Source organism: Camelus ferus, chromosome 10 (assembly GCF_009834535.1).
Source record: "Camelus ferus isolate YT-003-E chromosome 10, BCGSAC_Cfer_1.0, whole genome shotgun sequence".
Taxonomy (NCBI): domain Eukaryota; kingdom Metazoa; phylum Chordata; class Mammalia; order Artiodactyla; family Camelidae; genus Camelus; species Camelus ferus.
The window spans coordinates 54,724,545-54,742,369 of record NC_045705.1 but is presented as its reverse complement, the minus strand read 5'-3'; the positions used below and the strand labels follow the sequence as shown (position 1 = coordinate 54,742,369).

Here is a 17,825-nt window from a genome sequence, read left to right as displayed (position 1 = left end):
GGTTCCTTCTGTATATATGTCCAGGAGTGGGATTCCTGGGTCATATGGTAAGTCTACTCCTAGTCTTTTGAGGAATCTCCATACTGTTTTCCACAGTGGCTGCACCAAACTGCATTCCCACCAGCAGTGTAGGAGGGTTCCCTTTTCTCCACAGCCTCTCCAGCATTTGCCATTTGTGAATTTTTGAATGATGGCCATTCTGACTGGTGTGAGGTGATACCTCATCATAGTTTTGATTTGCATTTCTCTAATAATTAGTGATATTGAACATTTTTTCATGTGCCTATTTATCATTTGTATTTCTTCCTTGGAGAATTGCTTGTTTAGGTCTTCTGCCCATTTTTGGATTGGGTTGTTTGTTTTTTTCTTATTAAGTTGTATGAGCTGCTTATGTATTCTGGAGATCAAGCCTTTGTCGGTTTCATTTGCAAAAATTTTCTCCCATTCCTGTAGGTTGTCTTTTTGTTTTACTTATGGTTTCCTTTGCTGTGCAGAAGCTTGTAAGTGTAATTAGGGCCCATTTATTTATTCTTGCTTTTATTTCTATTGCTTGGGTAGACTGCCTTAGGAGAACATTTTTGAGATGTATGTCAGATAATTTTTGTATTTTCTCCTAGGAGGTTTATTGTATCTTGTCTTATGTTTAAGTCTTTGATCCATTTTAAGTTTATTTTTGTGTATGGTGTAAGGGAGTGTTCTAGCTTCACTGCTTTACATGCTGCTGTTCAGTTTTCCCAACACCATTTGCTGAAGAGACTGTCTTTATTCCATTGTATATTCTTGCCTCCTTTGTTGAAGATTAGTTGACCAAAAGTTTGTGGGTTCATTTCTGGGCTCTCTATTCTGTTCCATTGGTCTGTATGTCTGGATAAATAAGATGTGGTATATTTATACAATGGAATACTATTCAGCCATAAAAAATGACAACATAATGCCATTTGCAGCAACATGGATGTTCCTGGAGAATGTCATTCTAAGTGAAGTAAGCCAGAAAGAGAAAGAAAAATACCATATGAGATCGCTCACATGTGGAATCTAAAACAAAACAAAACAAAACAAAACATAAATACAAAACAGAAATAGACTCATAGACATAGAAAACAAACTTGTGGTTGCCAAAGGGGAGGGGGCTGGGAAGGGATAGACTGGGATTTAAAAATGTAGAATAGATAAACAAGATTATACTGTATAGCACAGGGAAATATATACAAGATCTTATGGTAGCTCACAGAGAAAGAAATGTGATAATGAATATATATATGTTCATGTACAACTGAAAAATTGTGCTCTACACTGGACACAACACTGTAAAATGATTATAGCTCAATAAAAAAATGTTATAAATAAATAAATAAATAAATCCTTTAACTCAAAACACCCCTGTGAACCAAATGACTAAGGCCATCCCTATATTTTAAAAATTCAAGGATTGCCATTGGTAGGGCTGTAGGGACTTCTGTGAATACATAAGAGCAAGAACAACTCTTTGCAGGAAACTGAGACTAACATGAATAAGTCGTGTGCCTGCCATGTTCTAAAGACTTCACATATGTTATCTAATCTAACACTTCCAGCAGCTCTATAAAATGTATTATTATTCCCAGTTTCCAAATAAGGAAATCAAATTTCTAAATAAATAAACAATTTTCTCAGGGTGATTGCATCAGTCAGTGTTGTGTTACAAATAATAGAAGTCACCTTAGCTAGTTTAAGCAGAAAGAGAGTTTGTAAAATCATTGTGAGGGCTGGGTTCGGGGGTTTGGGCTGAAACCCAGGAACAACTTTCAACCTCCAGACCCCCTTGTCTCAACAACAATAGAGCAAGTGGCTGCTGTAGCTGCTTCCTCTCCAGGGCTGATGCACCAGAATCTGCTGGTTCCAGGACTTTAGCCGTAATCCACACCAGCTCAGTGGATATCCCGCAGCCTGCCTCCCTCTGCATGTGATTTATGTGTGAATCAATGTGTCATATAAATGCAACATACAGGAGCCAACCTAAACATGAATGAAAGCCCAATAACTGTAGTTTTAAGCTTTCCAGCCTTAGCATGTTAGAAAATATTGAAATGGATATGAAGAACTAATGCATGATGTTTGCCTCAGTCTAAAAAAGAGTTGGAGGAGAACAGAATGTTTAAAACTTGGAACTATGCCAGAAAATTTGAACGGTATGGAAGTATGAGATACATTCAGGTAGGGATTTATTCCTTAAATTTTTATTGATCACTGAATACATGATCATTTTTAGTAATTGTGAGTCATAAAGAAACTTACAATCAAGTATGGGAAATAATATGTGTATTTGAATCATTGTCAGTATAAGACAAAGTCTAAAGAGTGTTATAACCAAGATATCATCACCTTGAACAGAATGTAAGCCGAGGTAGAGGTCATTTCTTCCCAACAGGCGTGGGGACAAATCAGCACAAGCTGGAAGTTGAAAAAAACAGAAGTGTCATAGAAGACTTCAGACTCCAGCTGAGTTTTAAAGATATTATGAGCAGTCCTGTACTTTGTATTTTGTTGGATAATACAGCAGTATATGTCAAACGCTGCACCAGGTGCCTTCACGTGTATTCATTTTCATTTAATCCTCATACCAACTTTTGACCCACATTTCACAAATGAGGAAACTGAATCTCAAAGAAATTGAAGTCCTGTAGAAAAGAAACTATGATTACCAAACTAAGGGTGAGAAATGATAAATTAGGGGGTGGGGATTAATAGACACATGTTACTATATATAAAATAGATAAACAACAAGGAGCTACTGTATAGCACAGGGAACTATATTCAATTTCTTGCTATATAATATAATGGAAAAGAATCTGAAATTTAAAAAAAAATGTGTACGTCTATGTATAACTAAATCACTTTGCTCTATACCTTAAATTAACATTGTAAATCAACTGCACTTCAGTAAAAAAATTTTTTTAAAAAGTGAACCACAGTTAACTTTTTTTAAATGGAAAAAAACAAAAAAGAAACTGAAAAACAAAGCTAACAGTTGGTAATGCCAGAGTTTTGAGCTAAATATTTGCCTCACAAGACCATCTACTTTCCCAATATTTTGCCACTTACCCAATTGCCAGTGAGGCTGTTTTAAAAGCCTAGTTATGTTTTTATTAGAAGATAGTAAACCTGAGTGAGTAAAAGAGAAGCACCTGGGAAAATATATAAAATATATTGGGGTAGTTCTTCTACAGATCTTATAGTCTTATTTACTCCGATAAGAGAAGAAATGCAACCTAAAAGGGGAAAAGAGAAGGAGTAGTTCTGGGCAGTAAACTAACTTAAACCTGGGGGGTGGGAAATAGACAGTAACCAGCACAGGCGCCTACAGTGTCAGGGACTGTGGCCGATAATGTAGATTGAAGGATGCATAAGGTTAGTTTTCTGCCCTAGAGAAACTCACAACCTACCGATATTCAAACACAAACTTCCGTCAATTGTTCAGAATGAAAAGATGCTACAATGAAGGCCAAGTATTGAAAGTCGATTCCCCTTGTCGCTGCCTCACTCGTGACTGCCTGACTGCCGTTCACCTGGTAGAAATGCAACAAGGGGAAGTTCTAGTGAAGGAGCAGCAAACAAACTAACTCCCTGATGCTAAAACTGTTTGCTGATTTCTTTTGACTAAGAAATCCTGCAATTTGGTTTCTCTCCCTTACTGCTTTTGTACTAAACAACTCCCAAACTTTTCCCTTACATTCCTTAGACAATAGCTTTAACCCAGGGGCTATGCTCCAGGAAGGAGGTAATGGGCCGATCATTTCCTCCCTGCACCAGGAAGATGATCGAGGTTAAGAGGAATGTAGCACCCTGTAAAACGCCCTGATGCTTAAAACCTTTTCTGTTCCATCCAGTTTTTCTAATAAAACCTCAAGACCCCAACCCCAAGGCGGACTCAGTCTCTGAGGCATTAGCCTGAGGTGATTCTCCTCTGCCTGGCAAAGCAGTACAGCTGTTCTCTTTGGATTCTCCCAAACTGCCTCCAAGTCTCAGTCCATCTTTGGGGCACAGAGGCTGGTTTTGCAGCAACACTAGTACTTGCAGAAACTGAAACTGCCTCTGCAGAATTGATGACGCATCCATAAACCTATACAGTAAGAGGAAATTCACAGGCTGGTAAGATTTGGGTCGGTAAACATGACGCTACTTCCTTGCATGATCCCTTCTTCATTATGTCACTCTGTGTTAATGATCTTTGAGTGTGTTTGAGTGTGCCGTTGTCTTCACGCTTGGCCTTTTCCCAGTTTGCAACACCTGATCATTAGTACTGTCCACCATTTTTCATCTGGCTGATTCCTTCAAGTGTTAGTCTACATGCTACTTCTGCTGGAGCATTTTCTCTGATCATCCTGGGTCTACCCATTATTTGCCTCCATAGAACCCTGCACTCACATCATCACACTTACTAACACTGAAGGTAATTGCGCCTTCATCTTCTCTACTCATCTCTGAGCTGTTTGAAGGAAGAATCCGTGTCTGTTTTTGCAGTTGTTGTTGACCATTTTAGGGGCTCAAGAAACAGTGAATGAATGAATGAAGTTAAGAAAGTTTGGAATTTGCAGATATTAATTACTATATACAAAACAGATAAACAAGTTCCTACTGTATAGCACAGGGAACTATGTTTGACACCTTGTAATAGCCTACGATGAAGAATATAGAAAGGTATATATATATAATTGAATCACTATGCTGTACACCAGAAATTAACACAACATTGTAAATCAACTATCAAATACAACAATAAAAAAGATAAGAATTAATATAGTATAATTATTGAGTCCACTGGGACTAATATCAGAATGGATGTTTCATATTGGAGATCAGTAAAAAAAAAATTAGGTTGAATTGGTGTAGGTGGGGAAAAGATTAGGTATTATTGAGTTTCATTAATGCTAGAGTGATTCTAAAATAATAATAGAATGAGTAAGTCCTATTTAATTCAAATTGAGAATTCTTAAGTAGCAGAGTAACAATATATGAGTAGCAATATACAAGAAAGTTTAGTCCAGGAATGTTGAATAACATATCAAGGGGGGCTTAGGTCAAAATTAGAAGACCAACTTTAGACTCCAACTTCAAATGGACAAGGTATAGCATCAGGGTAGCTCTTTCTGATTATTTCTTTCATATTTTAGTCTCAGTTTGCTCAATTTTGTAGAATTCTCCTTGGTGTTCTATATTTTCCTACCTGGTCAGCAGAGTCCCCCAGTGGTATCTACTACTTGCGGTTGTCTTAGAAAATTTTGCATTTGTTTTTCACCTAACTTGTATGTAGGATGTATGCCATATACTGATGTTTTGAGGGTTTCAGCTCAGGCAAACACTGATGTAATGATATCCCATGACTTTGGTTTTACTAGTCATGGTATAGCATGAAAGTCCACAAGAATCTAAGATCCCAAAAGAGAGTGTCTCAAGACACATATCAATTGCAAAATTTGCAGTAATATTGATTCTTTCATATCTCATGAAACCAATCCCACCCCTGTAATGAGGCTAAAATTGGGAGAGAACTGGGAAATGCTCAACATTATTATGAATATCAGTAATAGTCCATCATCACCAACCCAGTGTAATCACAAACAGCACTGTCATCACCATCACTACCTCACCATTATCATTTATCATCACAGCTACACGTATCTTATGTACTGAATGGCTCATTCCTTCCAGACATCAATGCTTGTTGACAAAAGTATCCCTTAGAGCTGTTATCACAGACTCTTAGATACAGTCTGGTACAGTGGGTTATAAAGTTAGACTCTCTGGGTTCATTAATAGCTTTTATATTTTAATACAGTGTGCAATCTTGGATGACTGATTTAAATCTCTATGTGTTTCAGTTTCCTGATCTTTAAAATCAAGTAATTAAACATAACTAATTCATACAGGTGTTATGAGAATAGTTTATTAGGTATAAAGGGCTAATAACACCATTTTACATATGTTAACATTTACTATTACTCTCTCAAAGAATTTATTAAATTGTATAGAGTGCACATTAAATGTATTTCGGATTAAAGTGATACATAATGTGTACTCAATTTTTGTCTTTCAAAATGTGTTTCAATTTTTAATTTTTTTTTAATGCTGTGGTTGCTTTAAGACTTTTTAAATGCTGTGGTTGCTTTAAGACTCCAGATCTATTGCCCAAGCAAATATGCACAAGCACGATAAGTGTCCTGGGAAGGACATCCTTGCTGGGCAGGAGGGCTCAGCTGAGCAGAAGGCACTGGCCAACCCCCACAGTCTTTCTGATAGCACTCTTGACTTCCTGGTTCCTCAGACAGTAGATGAACGGATTTAGCATGGGTGTGAGGACTGCATACACGGCTGAGATGAGTTTGTTGGAGTTAAACGATGAGATAGCTCTGGGCCGAACATACATGAAAATCATGGCTGTGTAATAAATCACGACGACAGTGAGGTGGGACGCACAGGTGGAGAAGGCCTTCTTCCTTCCCTGGGTGGAGGGTATGTGCAGGATGGTGGAGACAATGTAGACGTAGGAGAGGATGGTGGTGGTGAGAGGGAAGACAAGAATGACAATAGCCAAGGCAAAGTCCACCAGCTCAGCCGTGGACATGTCTTTGCAGGCCAGCTTGAGTATTGGTGAGATGTCACAGAAAAAGTGGTTCATGATATTGGAGCCACAAAAGGCAACATGTGAAATGAAATAGACCTTGATCACAGAGACCATGAAACCACTCACATAGGAGACAGCCACCAGCCGCACACAGTAAGCTGTGGTCATGATGACCGGGTATTGGAGAGGGTGGCAGATGGCCACATAGCGGTCATAGGCCATGGCTGCCAGGAGCACACACTCCGTGCACGCGAGCGAGATAAAGAAGTAGAGCTGGGTCATGCACCCTGTGAAGAAGATGCGCCGTCTCTGCAGGAGGAAGCCGTCCAGCATCTTGGGGACTGTGACGGAGACATACCAGACCTCCAGGAAGGACAAGCTACTCAGGAAATAGTACATGGGCTTATGGAGGGAGCCAGTGGCCCAGACAGTGAGCATGATGACAAGATTCTCTAGGACCACCAGCAGGTAGACCACAAGGAAGAGGAAAAAGAGCAGGACCTGCAGCCAGGGGGCGGTGGGGAAGCCCACCAGGATGAACTCACTGAGCACAGTGATGTTTCTCCCCAGCATGACTGAGGGCGCTGGGAGGTATTGAAGTCCTCTACGACAACGTCACAAATAGTGAAGATGACTATGGCATCAGATAGGAGACCAAAATAAGGTTGTAAATCAGTCTTTCCTGGGAATCTTTAAATGTGAGGAACACATTTTGATCAAAAACTTTTTCTGTGTTTTTTATGAAAGTCTCCCAGAATCTAAGTGCACTCCCATCCCTACCTCTCACTCACCTGATGGAATATTTGGATGTCACTCTCCATGTCATTCTTAGCTCCTTTGTCCATGAATGTGGACTGATAATATCTCCTTTGTTGGTTTCAGATCTCTGTTTAATTAGGGACTCACAGCACAAATATATTTCTCCTTCCTGTAAAGAAATGTGGAAGATGACATCATGTCAGTAAAAGTTCCAAAGTTTAATCTGGGGGTGGTCTATTGGCTGTAGTCCTTTGCTCCACTACAGTTTCCTCAAAGTAGAGTCTATGGTTATTTAAAAAATGGTAATACTCTTGGACAATTCCTTAATGACTCTCCAGTTACTTTAGATGAAGTTTTCATATTTGGATCCCTACCCATTTCTCCGGCCTCATCTCTTGTGACCCTCTAAATGATTTCCATGCTTGAGATGTACTCAAATAGTTTTGCTCCCCAACCACCCTATAATTATTCTTACAGTTTGCATACACTCTTTCCTCTCATGGCCATTCCCCAATCTTTATCTACTGATTCAAATTCAAGATCATGTTTAGGAGATATCTCACCAAATCTGGGTCAAATACTTCAACAGCAGTATTTCCTGGTGCACAGCCCCCTCATGCATTGAGATCTCTCTCCTGTACAATGCATCTTTCAAAACTCAGGGAGATGTTGGTCAAAGGGTATAATATTCCAGTTATAAGGTGAATAAGTTCTGGGGATCTAAGGTACAGTCTGGTGACTATAGGTGTTAGCATTGAATTATATACTTGAAAGTTGTTAAGAGAGTAGATCTTACTTATTTTAAGTTTTTTTTCAAAATTATTATTATTTTTTAATGGAGGTACTGGGGATTGAACCTAGGACCTCCTACATGCTAAGCACATGCTCTACCACTGAGCTATACCCTCCCCACTTAAGAGAGTAGATCTTAAATGTTTTCATCATACACACAAAGAAATCAAAATTATGTGATGTGATAGAGGTGGTAACTAACCTTACTGGGTAATTATTTCACAATATATATGTGTCTTAAATCATCATACTATACACCTTAATCTTACACGATGTTATGTGTTGATTATATCTCAATAAACCTCGTCCTTCATGACTGTCAATCCAATGCCTAGGATAGTGTCTGACAAACACATGAATATTAAATGAATATGGATTCACAAGTGAATCGATGTGTCTCTTAGAGTTTGAGGATCCATAGGAAATAGTCCAGGGGCAGAGGATTGTGATTTCAGGATCTTTGCTGGCATGAGGCACCCATCAGGCTACATCTTTGGACACACTCTCAACTTGCACCCCCAGGGCACTTCCATGACAAGCATGTCCAGCAGGTCAGAGAGCACTGGATATGATCCTTGGTTCTGATCACCTGGTAGGTCAGGGTCTCTATCAGCCTTTGCTGCAGACTGCCTAGAAGGGTAAGGAAAAGGGAGGCAGGAGCATACATGAACACAGCACAAGAATAGGCTGCTCTTACAAGGCAGAGGGAAGAATTGTTTGTGAGCCTGTCCAATTATTTTAATCTGTGGTTAAGGAAAGAGGTTACCACAGTGTCATCTCTTAAAAAAATGTAAATCAGTGTGTATCTCCACTAAATTCCACACTCATCCATAAAGACTGAGTTGATGTCCTGTTTCCAGAATATCACTGTTCACTCTTTCAGCCAAGCAATTTGTCCACTGTACTGTTCACTTAACACACAGAGGGTGGGAGACGAATCAAGGGTCATCCTGAAATCCCACTGGACTAGACATCTTCTGGCCATGGCTCATGGCCAGGGACAGAGGAATGAAGGGCCAAGATGCATATGATTGGCTCCACTAACTGCTTTCCACAGCAGCATCCATCAGCAGAGCTCTGCCCTGCTTGCTGGGTGGAAAGAGATCCTGTCTCCCCCACCGGGATCCCAGCTGACATCTTTCACCCCCCGATATAGTTCATTAGTAAGCAGTTCCCGACCTTTTCAAGCAAAACTGGTTCTGGTAGCAGAAAGCAGAGAGTTTTCCCACTTTCTTGTCCCCGTAGGAAGAATGGAGAGACTTCCCTTCAGAACCATCAGCCACACAATTTCCCACACACTCACCTTTGCATGCTAGTTATGAGCACTAACTTTAGAGTCAGCATGGGGCTGCTAGCTGTCATCCAGGAGAACACGTAACAGTTCAGTACCTGCTAGTGTAAAACAGTATAATGTTAAAAATGCCTACCTTATTGGTTTCTTGTGAGAATAAATGTGATAATGTACAGAAAGCACATGGCATGGGAATTGGTCCATGGTTATTCTGTATATAAGTGCTATTTATTATTATATCATTATCATATTATGTCACACTGGACTCACCCATGCTACTCACATGTAGCCATTTTCATTCTCACTTTCTCACCCATTTTTATTTTTTTGTCATATTCTGGGGAAAGAGGTAAGGGATGTATCCTGGGGAACAGGATTTATCGTCTTTGAAGAGCTCTGAGTTACAGCTCACTTTCTTATCTACTCTCTCTAACGTTGTGCTTTCATACATCCAAGTTCACCCTGATATTTTATATTCTCCTCCACTTTTTTTTCTTTTGCCACAGATATACCTCCGAGCAGGCTATATTTTGTATTATGGAGAGATGCAGAATTCCCTCTTACCGTTTCCCTTGTTTTCAGAATTCACAGTACTGAGCTCCAGGATCTCTGTGGGATCCAAGGAAAGAAATCCTTTCAGTAAACTGTAGAACCTTTTTTCAGTTTTGTGTGCTTGTTCTCAAGAGAAAACTCAGACACCAATAGACTTCTTCTGGAGCAGGAAACATATCTTCTATGCCCTGGTCCAACATCCAAAAGATCTCACAGCTGCCCAAATTTCCCCAGCCGTGGGGAAAGATGTACTGAATCTTCATTTCCCCGTTTATTCCCCACAAGTACCCTTTCTCCCATCTGACAACAGTGCCTGCAGCCATTTCCCCAAGCCTCTCCTCATCCTCCCCAGAGCTTTCTTTAGGGACCAGCAGATCTCTTCTGGTACCTTCAGCCACTTACCGGGGTCCACTTGCCCTGTATCCAAAAGTGGAATATTCTACAGGCTAATCATGGGGAGGCAGGCTGGTTGGCATGTTTTTGTGCTTCCTGGAGGTCCATGTCTGGTCTCTGCTCAGACTGCATGGCAGCTATTATAGCAGCAAGACTGGAGCCGGGGCAGAATATATTTCTCACTCACCCCACCCTCTTCCCGGGAGGCCCACTTACACTCAGTCTCTCCTCGAGCTCGGGAAACTGTGTGCGTTGCCAAGACTTTGTCCAGGGGACCTGAACAGGGAAGCTGAGTCTCCATCTACCTATTAATTCCTCTTCATACCTGGACCATCTTTATTTATACCTGTAGGTTGGCAGAAAGGGTGTGGCCCCTTTACTAGATGCAAGGTAATGCAGCCCCAAATTACTCAAAAACCAGGATAAGACACTTAAATTGGTTAATAAGATAACTAATACTTTTATTTGTTCATTTGTTACAAAAAAAATCATATCCTGCTTTTACTGAGCTCTTTCTATGTGCGAGACACTATGCTATACATTCTTTGAAGTAAAACTATGTAGGTCATGGTTTCTGCCCTTCAGAAACTTCTAGAATTCTAAGTAAAATCTGAAGTACACACTGTAATGAGCATAGCATGTGACCTGCGCCAGAAGAGAGATACAAACAAAGTGCTCTAGGAACCCCGGTGAGAGAGAAATGCTTTCTAATGTACGATCCTGGGAAAAGTTTCCTCAAAAGGTGTCATTCCGGAGTCATGACAGGAAGATAGTGTAGAAGTAGTGTGATGGGAAATAATTTTGGTCCACAGTCAGAGGATCTGGTTCTTAATCTGGTTCTACACCTAGATTAAGACCTTAAGACACTCTTTTAAAGACACTTGACTTCATAAAATTGTCTTTATTCCTCAGTTTATTATTCCATAAACAGCGTAATAGTAATTCCCTTTTCCACATCACATCATTAATGTTAGTTTCAAAAGTAATATGAAAGCAGTTCTAAAACTGCTCAGTGATTAGTACACAAATGTAAAATCCTACCTGTGTTGGAATATGAACCATTGGAGTATGAACCACAGACATTATGTGATCAGAAGAAACGGCGTGAGAGGGCTTTCCGTGCAGAGACTGGCACAAGAGAATGCAGCATGGTGACAGCAGAAGGTGAGACGGGACCACTGAGGTATGACAACCACTGTGACCTGGGTCCACTGTCTTGGACTCCAGGAAGCACTCAGTCATTTGACGAGCATTTGTTAAGTGTGTACCATGTCCAAGAACAGTGTGAAATGACAGTCCCTTCTGTGGGTCAAGTTGTCCACAAGAGAGTCCACAGACTCTCCGCTCTTAGCTGTGCCTCCGTAACCACAAAATCGAGAATCAAGTGCTTGAAGTTTTGTAAGAACAAAGGCCCAGGAGATACACTTGGGTCTCTGTGAGTAACCAAAGGTGGATGAAGGGCGTGAAAAAAATGAGAAGTTCTAGAGATCTTAGATCTTAGAGAGAGAAAGTCCTAAAGATCATAAAGGAGGACTTCAGGCCGTATCATCTATTGTAACCTGTTATTTAAAGAAATAAGTAAGATGTGATTTGTTCTAAATAGGATGTAAAACTTTTTCCAAATTACTCTTCTTCAGTCCTGCCTGCTAAGAACGCAAATGTAACTGTGATATAACCACCCTTCCTAGGTACCTTGGCAGGTGTGTGTGTGATCTCAGAATGCACAAGTGACATAGATGTGATGTGACAACTGGAGTGGTAGAGTCATTTATATTGTTTACACTTCTCTGATCAGACCTTAAGGGAAGATCAGTTTTTTAAAAAAATCAAGTACAATAGTGTCTTTCTATCTATCTCCAAATACATGTCAAAAAAAGAAGAGTGTTTGTAATTGAGCTTTGTTTTTGCTCAGTAATAAAGTCAAACAAGAGTCTTGTTTCCAGGTGACCCACTGAGCCATGTATGCATTTCTGTTTATTTCAAATAGTATATGTTTGCATTATTTATCATTTATTCTATCCATCCATACCATGCTTCTTTCTGGATTAGGTAGTCCAGTAAAAACATACCTGTTCTTTAAAAAAAGAATAAAGTAGCTGGAATTTGATGGAGAAGGATGGACTTCGCCCTTCCCATGCTACTCATTCATGTTCTTTGTCTGAAGGCATATGGTGAGCTGGCACTATTCTGGAAAGCCTGGACCGCTGGTCTGCATGAAATGAGACTATGGATCATGAAAATCAGGGAATGACTCTAAGAGAAAATGAAAACACTTGTGCTATAAACCCTTTCTCTCCTCTGCAATTCATGCAGCTGTCCGCTCAGGCTTGCCTGCCCCAAACGGTGGCATCTGAAAGGGCTGGTATCATTGGTCAGGGTTGCTAAATATATAAAGCAATAACAATGTGTGAATTATACTTTGTTTTAACTCTTCCTTATCAGTCGGCTAAATTAAAACAGCATCGATGCCTGAATTCCACGAGGATTAAAAATACAGAAGATTTTGGAAAAGTCAATCTGAAGTCACTGAAATGAATTGAATTCTATTATTTAGTATAAAAAGACTGGCAATATCATTCTTTTTAAAATAAACTTTTTATTTTGGAATAACATGGCATTTATGGAAAAGTTTTCACAAGAGAGTTCTCGTATTCTCTTCCCCAGTTCGTTTCTCCTAATATTACTGTTGTAGTAGCGTTTTAATTTGTTTGTAATGGCACCTTACATTACTGTGTACACTTTCGCGACTAAGAAGGCAAACCTTGTCCGTAATTGTTACCTAAACTCCAGGTTTTATTCAGATCTTACCAGGTTTTCCACATCCTTTTTATGTCCCAGGGTCCAGTCTAAGATACCACATTCCATTTAGGTTTCTTGTTTCTTAGTCCCCTGGATCTGACAATTTCTTAGTCTTTACTTGTATTTTACAATTGTAAAAATGGTTTGTTTTTTTAACGAGGCAGGATGGGGTTTTTAGTACTACAGAAGAATATTATTTTGTTTTAAATGCTGTTTTCCAGCACAGTTTTTGGATATTTTCTGAGTCTGTTCAGTATAAAATGTTAGGAAATAGGAAAAGATATTGGATTATTAAGTTCAAGTCAAAAAAAAAAGTTAATCACACTCTAAAATTCATCTGCACGAGGTTGTAGTGGGCAAAAAAATATAATAAAAACCAAAAGGAAAATTAAGATCATATTGTAAAGAAAGTTGAAGGGCAGACTAAGAAACTCGGAGTTTATTCAAAGTTGGTGGGAATCCGTAGATATATTTGAGCACAGAAGCTGTCCACGTTGGTCTTCACTTGCTCTGAGGACGTTAGTTGCCTCTGGCCACTGGGTATCTCTCCTATCTGAAAGACACCACCTGGATCTAGTACTCCTGTTTCCTGTAGTGATGGAGACTGGTGACCTCCCCCAGACACTACACTGGCAAAAGGGGATTACAAAATGGTTGCATTACCTATGCAATATTTTGAAAGATTGGCAGACCATAAGGATGATTTGAAAAAAACCAGTCAAATGTAATAAAGATAGCATAAAGTCCTCTCTCTAAGTTTATGGAAAAATTAAATACCTCAATGGAGGATGACGAATACTTAATCTGATCATTACTTTAAAAAATCTTAGGGTTTGTAATTTCAAACTCAATATAAGCCATGAGGATCATGTGACCATGAAAATGCCGTCCACACTGTGAGTCCCACCAGAGTTCACACTGACTCAAACATATTCTGATTTTTGTTGTTGAAAGACAAATATGTGCAGGATACCATACTAAACACTTTTCCTGTGCCTGAAGTATTTGGTTTCAAATTTTGAAGTCAGAATTAGAGGTGTTTTTCACACCCTCCCAAAATAATGCATTTTATTGTAAAAAGCTAGGAAAACACAATGAAGGAAATCGACACCACGTTTTCACTTCCCGCTAACTGGAGTTAACCGATAAGGAGGCTCATAAAATAGTTACAATAGTGATGCCCAGAGGAGGACACGCCCATCCCAGTCCAATACCCCATTTCAGAAACTTACTCTATGGGGACAGTTGGGGGATAGATTTTTGATGAACTCTGAAATGTATAAATTATAGTACCAAAATACTTACAAGATTATGTAATTCTCTTGGCATAGATAGATAAGAATGCTACAGTAGAATTTTTAATAAGTAGGGATGACCTAATAATGCCCGATATCCATGCTAGTAGCCTTTCATATACTTTTTCTTTATATTGAAGTTATAGTTGATTTACAATATTATGTTAGTTTCTGGGGTACAGCATAGTGATTCAGTATTTTTATAGACTATAGCCTCTCGTGCACGTCATTAAGCTGCAGACAACTAAGGAAACACAGGCTGCAACAGCGGAAAGCTCCCACATCTGCATGTAGCCTGTTCTGGTCTTGGGTGATTATAAGGAGCTAAATTCCCATAAATCATACTGCCCTCTAACCATCTCTTTGTCCAGATGAATAAAGTTGTGAATTTTACTGGCTAAGAAATGTTTATTTAAATAAATATGCTGGTAACAATACCTTTGCCACAGAATGCAGTTTATAATAGCAAGGAGTTCAATGCATAATTACTGCTCTAATATTTTAGTCAAGTTCCTTCTAGTCTTATTTAAACAAATAAACAGATAAATAAGACATACTTTTAACACTATTACATAACTTAATCTTTTCATTTATTATATCAGGATATTTTTTCTCTAATTAACTCTATTTAGATCATGTTATTTTAATGTCTCCATTGTATTCCATTTAATGTATAGACTATAAATTATTTAACTGTGGAAGTGTATCATATTTACATGTTTTTGTTATTACAAATAAGAATGTCTGGCAACACAAATATTTCTGCATCAGGATGTTTTCGGTATTTTCAGCATTTGTGATATATATTGCCAAATTTCCTTCCAGGAAGGCTGAGCCATTTTGTACCTCCCCATACCCAAGCAAAGTATGAGGGGTTTAATTCCAGAATCTGCCAGTCCTACCTTTGGGTGTGTCACACATGCCTGGCCTCCATGGCTTCAAATTATATTCATTTAATATATCTCTTTTTAGCTACTGTGTGCTGGGTACTGTTCTGGGCCATGGGAATAAAATGAAGAACCAGCCAATGTGATGCCTGACTCCATGGAGCTTAGAGTCTAATTAGGGAAACTGAGGATCAAATAAACAACTGTACTCAGCCACTAGTCCAGGGTGGGCACTGACCTTGGTAAATCAGGAAATGAAGCAAGAAACCCCTGTGGTCCAGGAGGTGATACATTGCCAATACAAAAATGTGCAGTGTCCTATCTCCTTGCCTTGCAATTCACACTAGAATGATCATCTGGGGCCCTCTGCCTCCTAGGCTACCACTGGTGTCCTTTGTCTGGAAGAGATCTCATCCGGAAGTCTTCTGATGTTCTTCCATAATGAAGCCTCTGCTTCCTTGAATGGCTTCCTCCTTCCATTTCCCTTTTCTATACCTTCTGCCTCAGAACTAAACCCCAGGAACAAAGCCAGGAATTGCCACTTAGATGCATTTTGCATTTTCTTTGCTTTAATTACTGGTGTTCAGTCACATCTTGTGCTCAGAGTCATCCCTCTCCACCTCCCAAGGATGCATGATTCGTGAACCTGCTCTACATAAATTACAATAGAGCAGACGACACAGAATCAGCTTCTAGCCTATATGTTACAACCTTATCTTGAAGAAATCTAACTTTTAGCTTGTAATCCACCCCTCTTCCTCGTCCTCAACAGGTTCTTTGGTGGTGCCTCTGAAACTCTAGTCCTTAATTTAGACTCTAGGAGATCTCTGGACTTCATAGAAGACATAGACCATAAGTTTTAGAGCATTTTCTAAGATTTAACACCTCCCTTCTACCCAACTCTGCTAGCTTTCCCAGGCTTAGCATCCTGGGGCTGGTACAGGTGCAGAGTTCGACGTAAGGCTCTCTTTACCTCTTGGTTACGCAAGCAGTAAATGATGGGATTGAGCAGCGGTACAATGACAGCATAGAGTACAGACACCAGCTTGTTGGTGTCAAAAGCTGAGAGTGCTTTTGGGCGGGCGTAGATGAAGATACTGGCTGCATAAAAGACGACCACGACAGTGAGGTGAGAGGCACAGGTGGAAAAGGCTTTATGGCGCCCAGCAGCCGAGGGAATGCGCATCACAGCACCAGTGATGGCCACGTAGGAGGCCTCCAGTGACAGAGAGGGGCCCCAGCAGGATAAAAATGGCCAAGACAAAGTCTGTAAGCTCTGCTGTGGACATGTCAGTGCATGAAAGGTTGAGCAAAGGGGAGACATCACAGAAAAAGTGATTGATGATGTTGGGGCCACAGTAAGAGAGGCGAGAAATGAGAAAAACCTTGATCATGGAGATGCCAAAACCACCAGCCCAGGAGCCAGCTGCCAGCTGCACACACAGCCGGCTACTGACAATGACAGGGTAGTGGAGAGGGTGGCAGATGGCCACATAGCGGTCATAAGCCATGACTGCCAGCAGGACACACTCCGTGCAGCCCAGGCCTAGGAAAAAGTAAAGCTGCGTCATGCAGCCCTCAAAGGAGATCCGCTGTCCGTGGCCCTGTTTGGGCCCAACAAAGCCAGCTAGCATCTTGGGAATAGTGACCGTAACATACCAAATCTCCAGGAATGACATGTTAGCCAGAAAGAAGTACATGGGTTTGTGGAGGGCGGGGTGGTTCCTGATTGCCATAACGATGAGTATGTTCTCAGTCAGCACCAACACGTAGGCCAGGAGAGAGAGGGCAAACAGTAGTGCCCGCAGAGGCACGGGAGCTGGGAAGCCCCGCAGCACAAACTCACTCACGCTCCCACTCTGGTTCTTCCTCTCCATGGGGTCGGCCTTGTCCGCCGCTCTTCAGGGGAGGGCAGAGCGCCTTCCGGAGGCGGCAGCAAGAACGCAGCCTTTCTCTGGCTGGGTTTCTGTTGCTAGAAGGCAGTGTGTTCCGCGGACAAATCACCACTGAGCCGAGGCCGCTGTTCTCCTCTGTGATCTGCAAATAAGATAGAAGTGGACAGAAATCAGCTGCTCTGTATTGGGATCGGATAGGAGTTATTCTGGCTCCTGGAGAAGCAAGTATTGATAAGCACCAGGTAAAAATGGCACTAGCTGGTCCTTGAAGAACATAGACCAAAACCAAAAATATTAAGAACATGGTTCCGCCATGAAGTGAAAATGTGTCTGTGTGCCGGATCATGACTCTTTTTTTTTTCAATTTAATATGAGTTTATTTTTGTATTAAAGCATAGTCAATTTACAATACTGTGCTAATTTCAGGTGATATATATATTATTCATCCATAAAAAGAAATCCTGCCATTTGTGACAACATGGATGGATCTTGAGGACATTATGCTAGTGAAATAAGCCAGAGAAAGACAAATACTGTCTATCTCAGTTACCTATGGAATCT

General features: G+C 40.3%; 2 protein-coding genes across 2 annotated transcripts; both read right to left on the bottom strand.

Moving 5' to 3' along the window:
- Positions 1 to 6,155: 6,155 nt before the first annotated feature.
- On the bottom strand, positions 6,156 to 7,373 carry LOC102522025 (olfactory receptor 6). The gene has a single exon (XM_006179169.2). The coding sequence runs from the start codon at positions 7,172 to 7,174 to the stop codon at positions 6,230 to 6,232; it is 945 nt and encodes a 314-aa protein (XP_006179231.1). The 5' UTR covers positions 7,175 to 7,373; the 3' UTR covers positions 6,156 to 6,229.
- Positions 7,374 to 16,261: 8,888 nt separating this feature from the next.
- On the bottom strand, positions 16,262 to 17,246 carry LOC102522281 (olfactory receptor 226). The gene is given in 2 exon segments (XM_006179170.2): positions 16,262 to 16,585; positions 16,587 to 17,246. Coding segments are annotated over 2 exon segments (984 nt in total).
- Between the last annotated feature and the right edge of the window lie 579 nt (positions 17,247 to 17,825).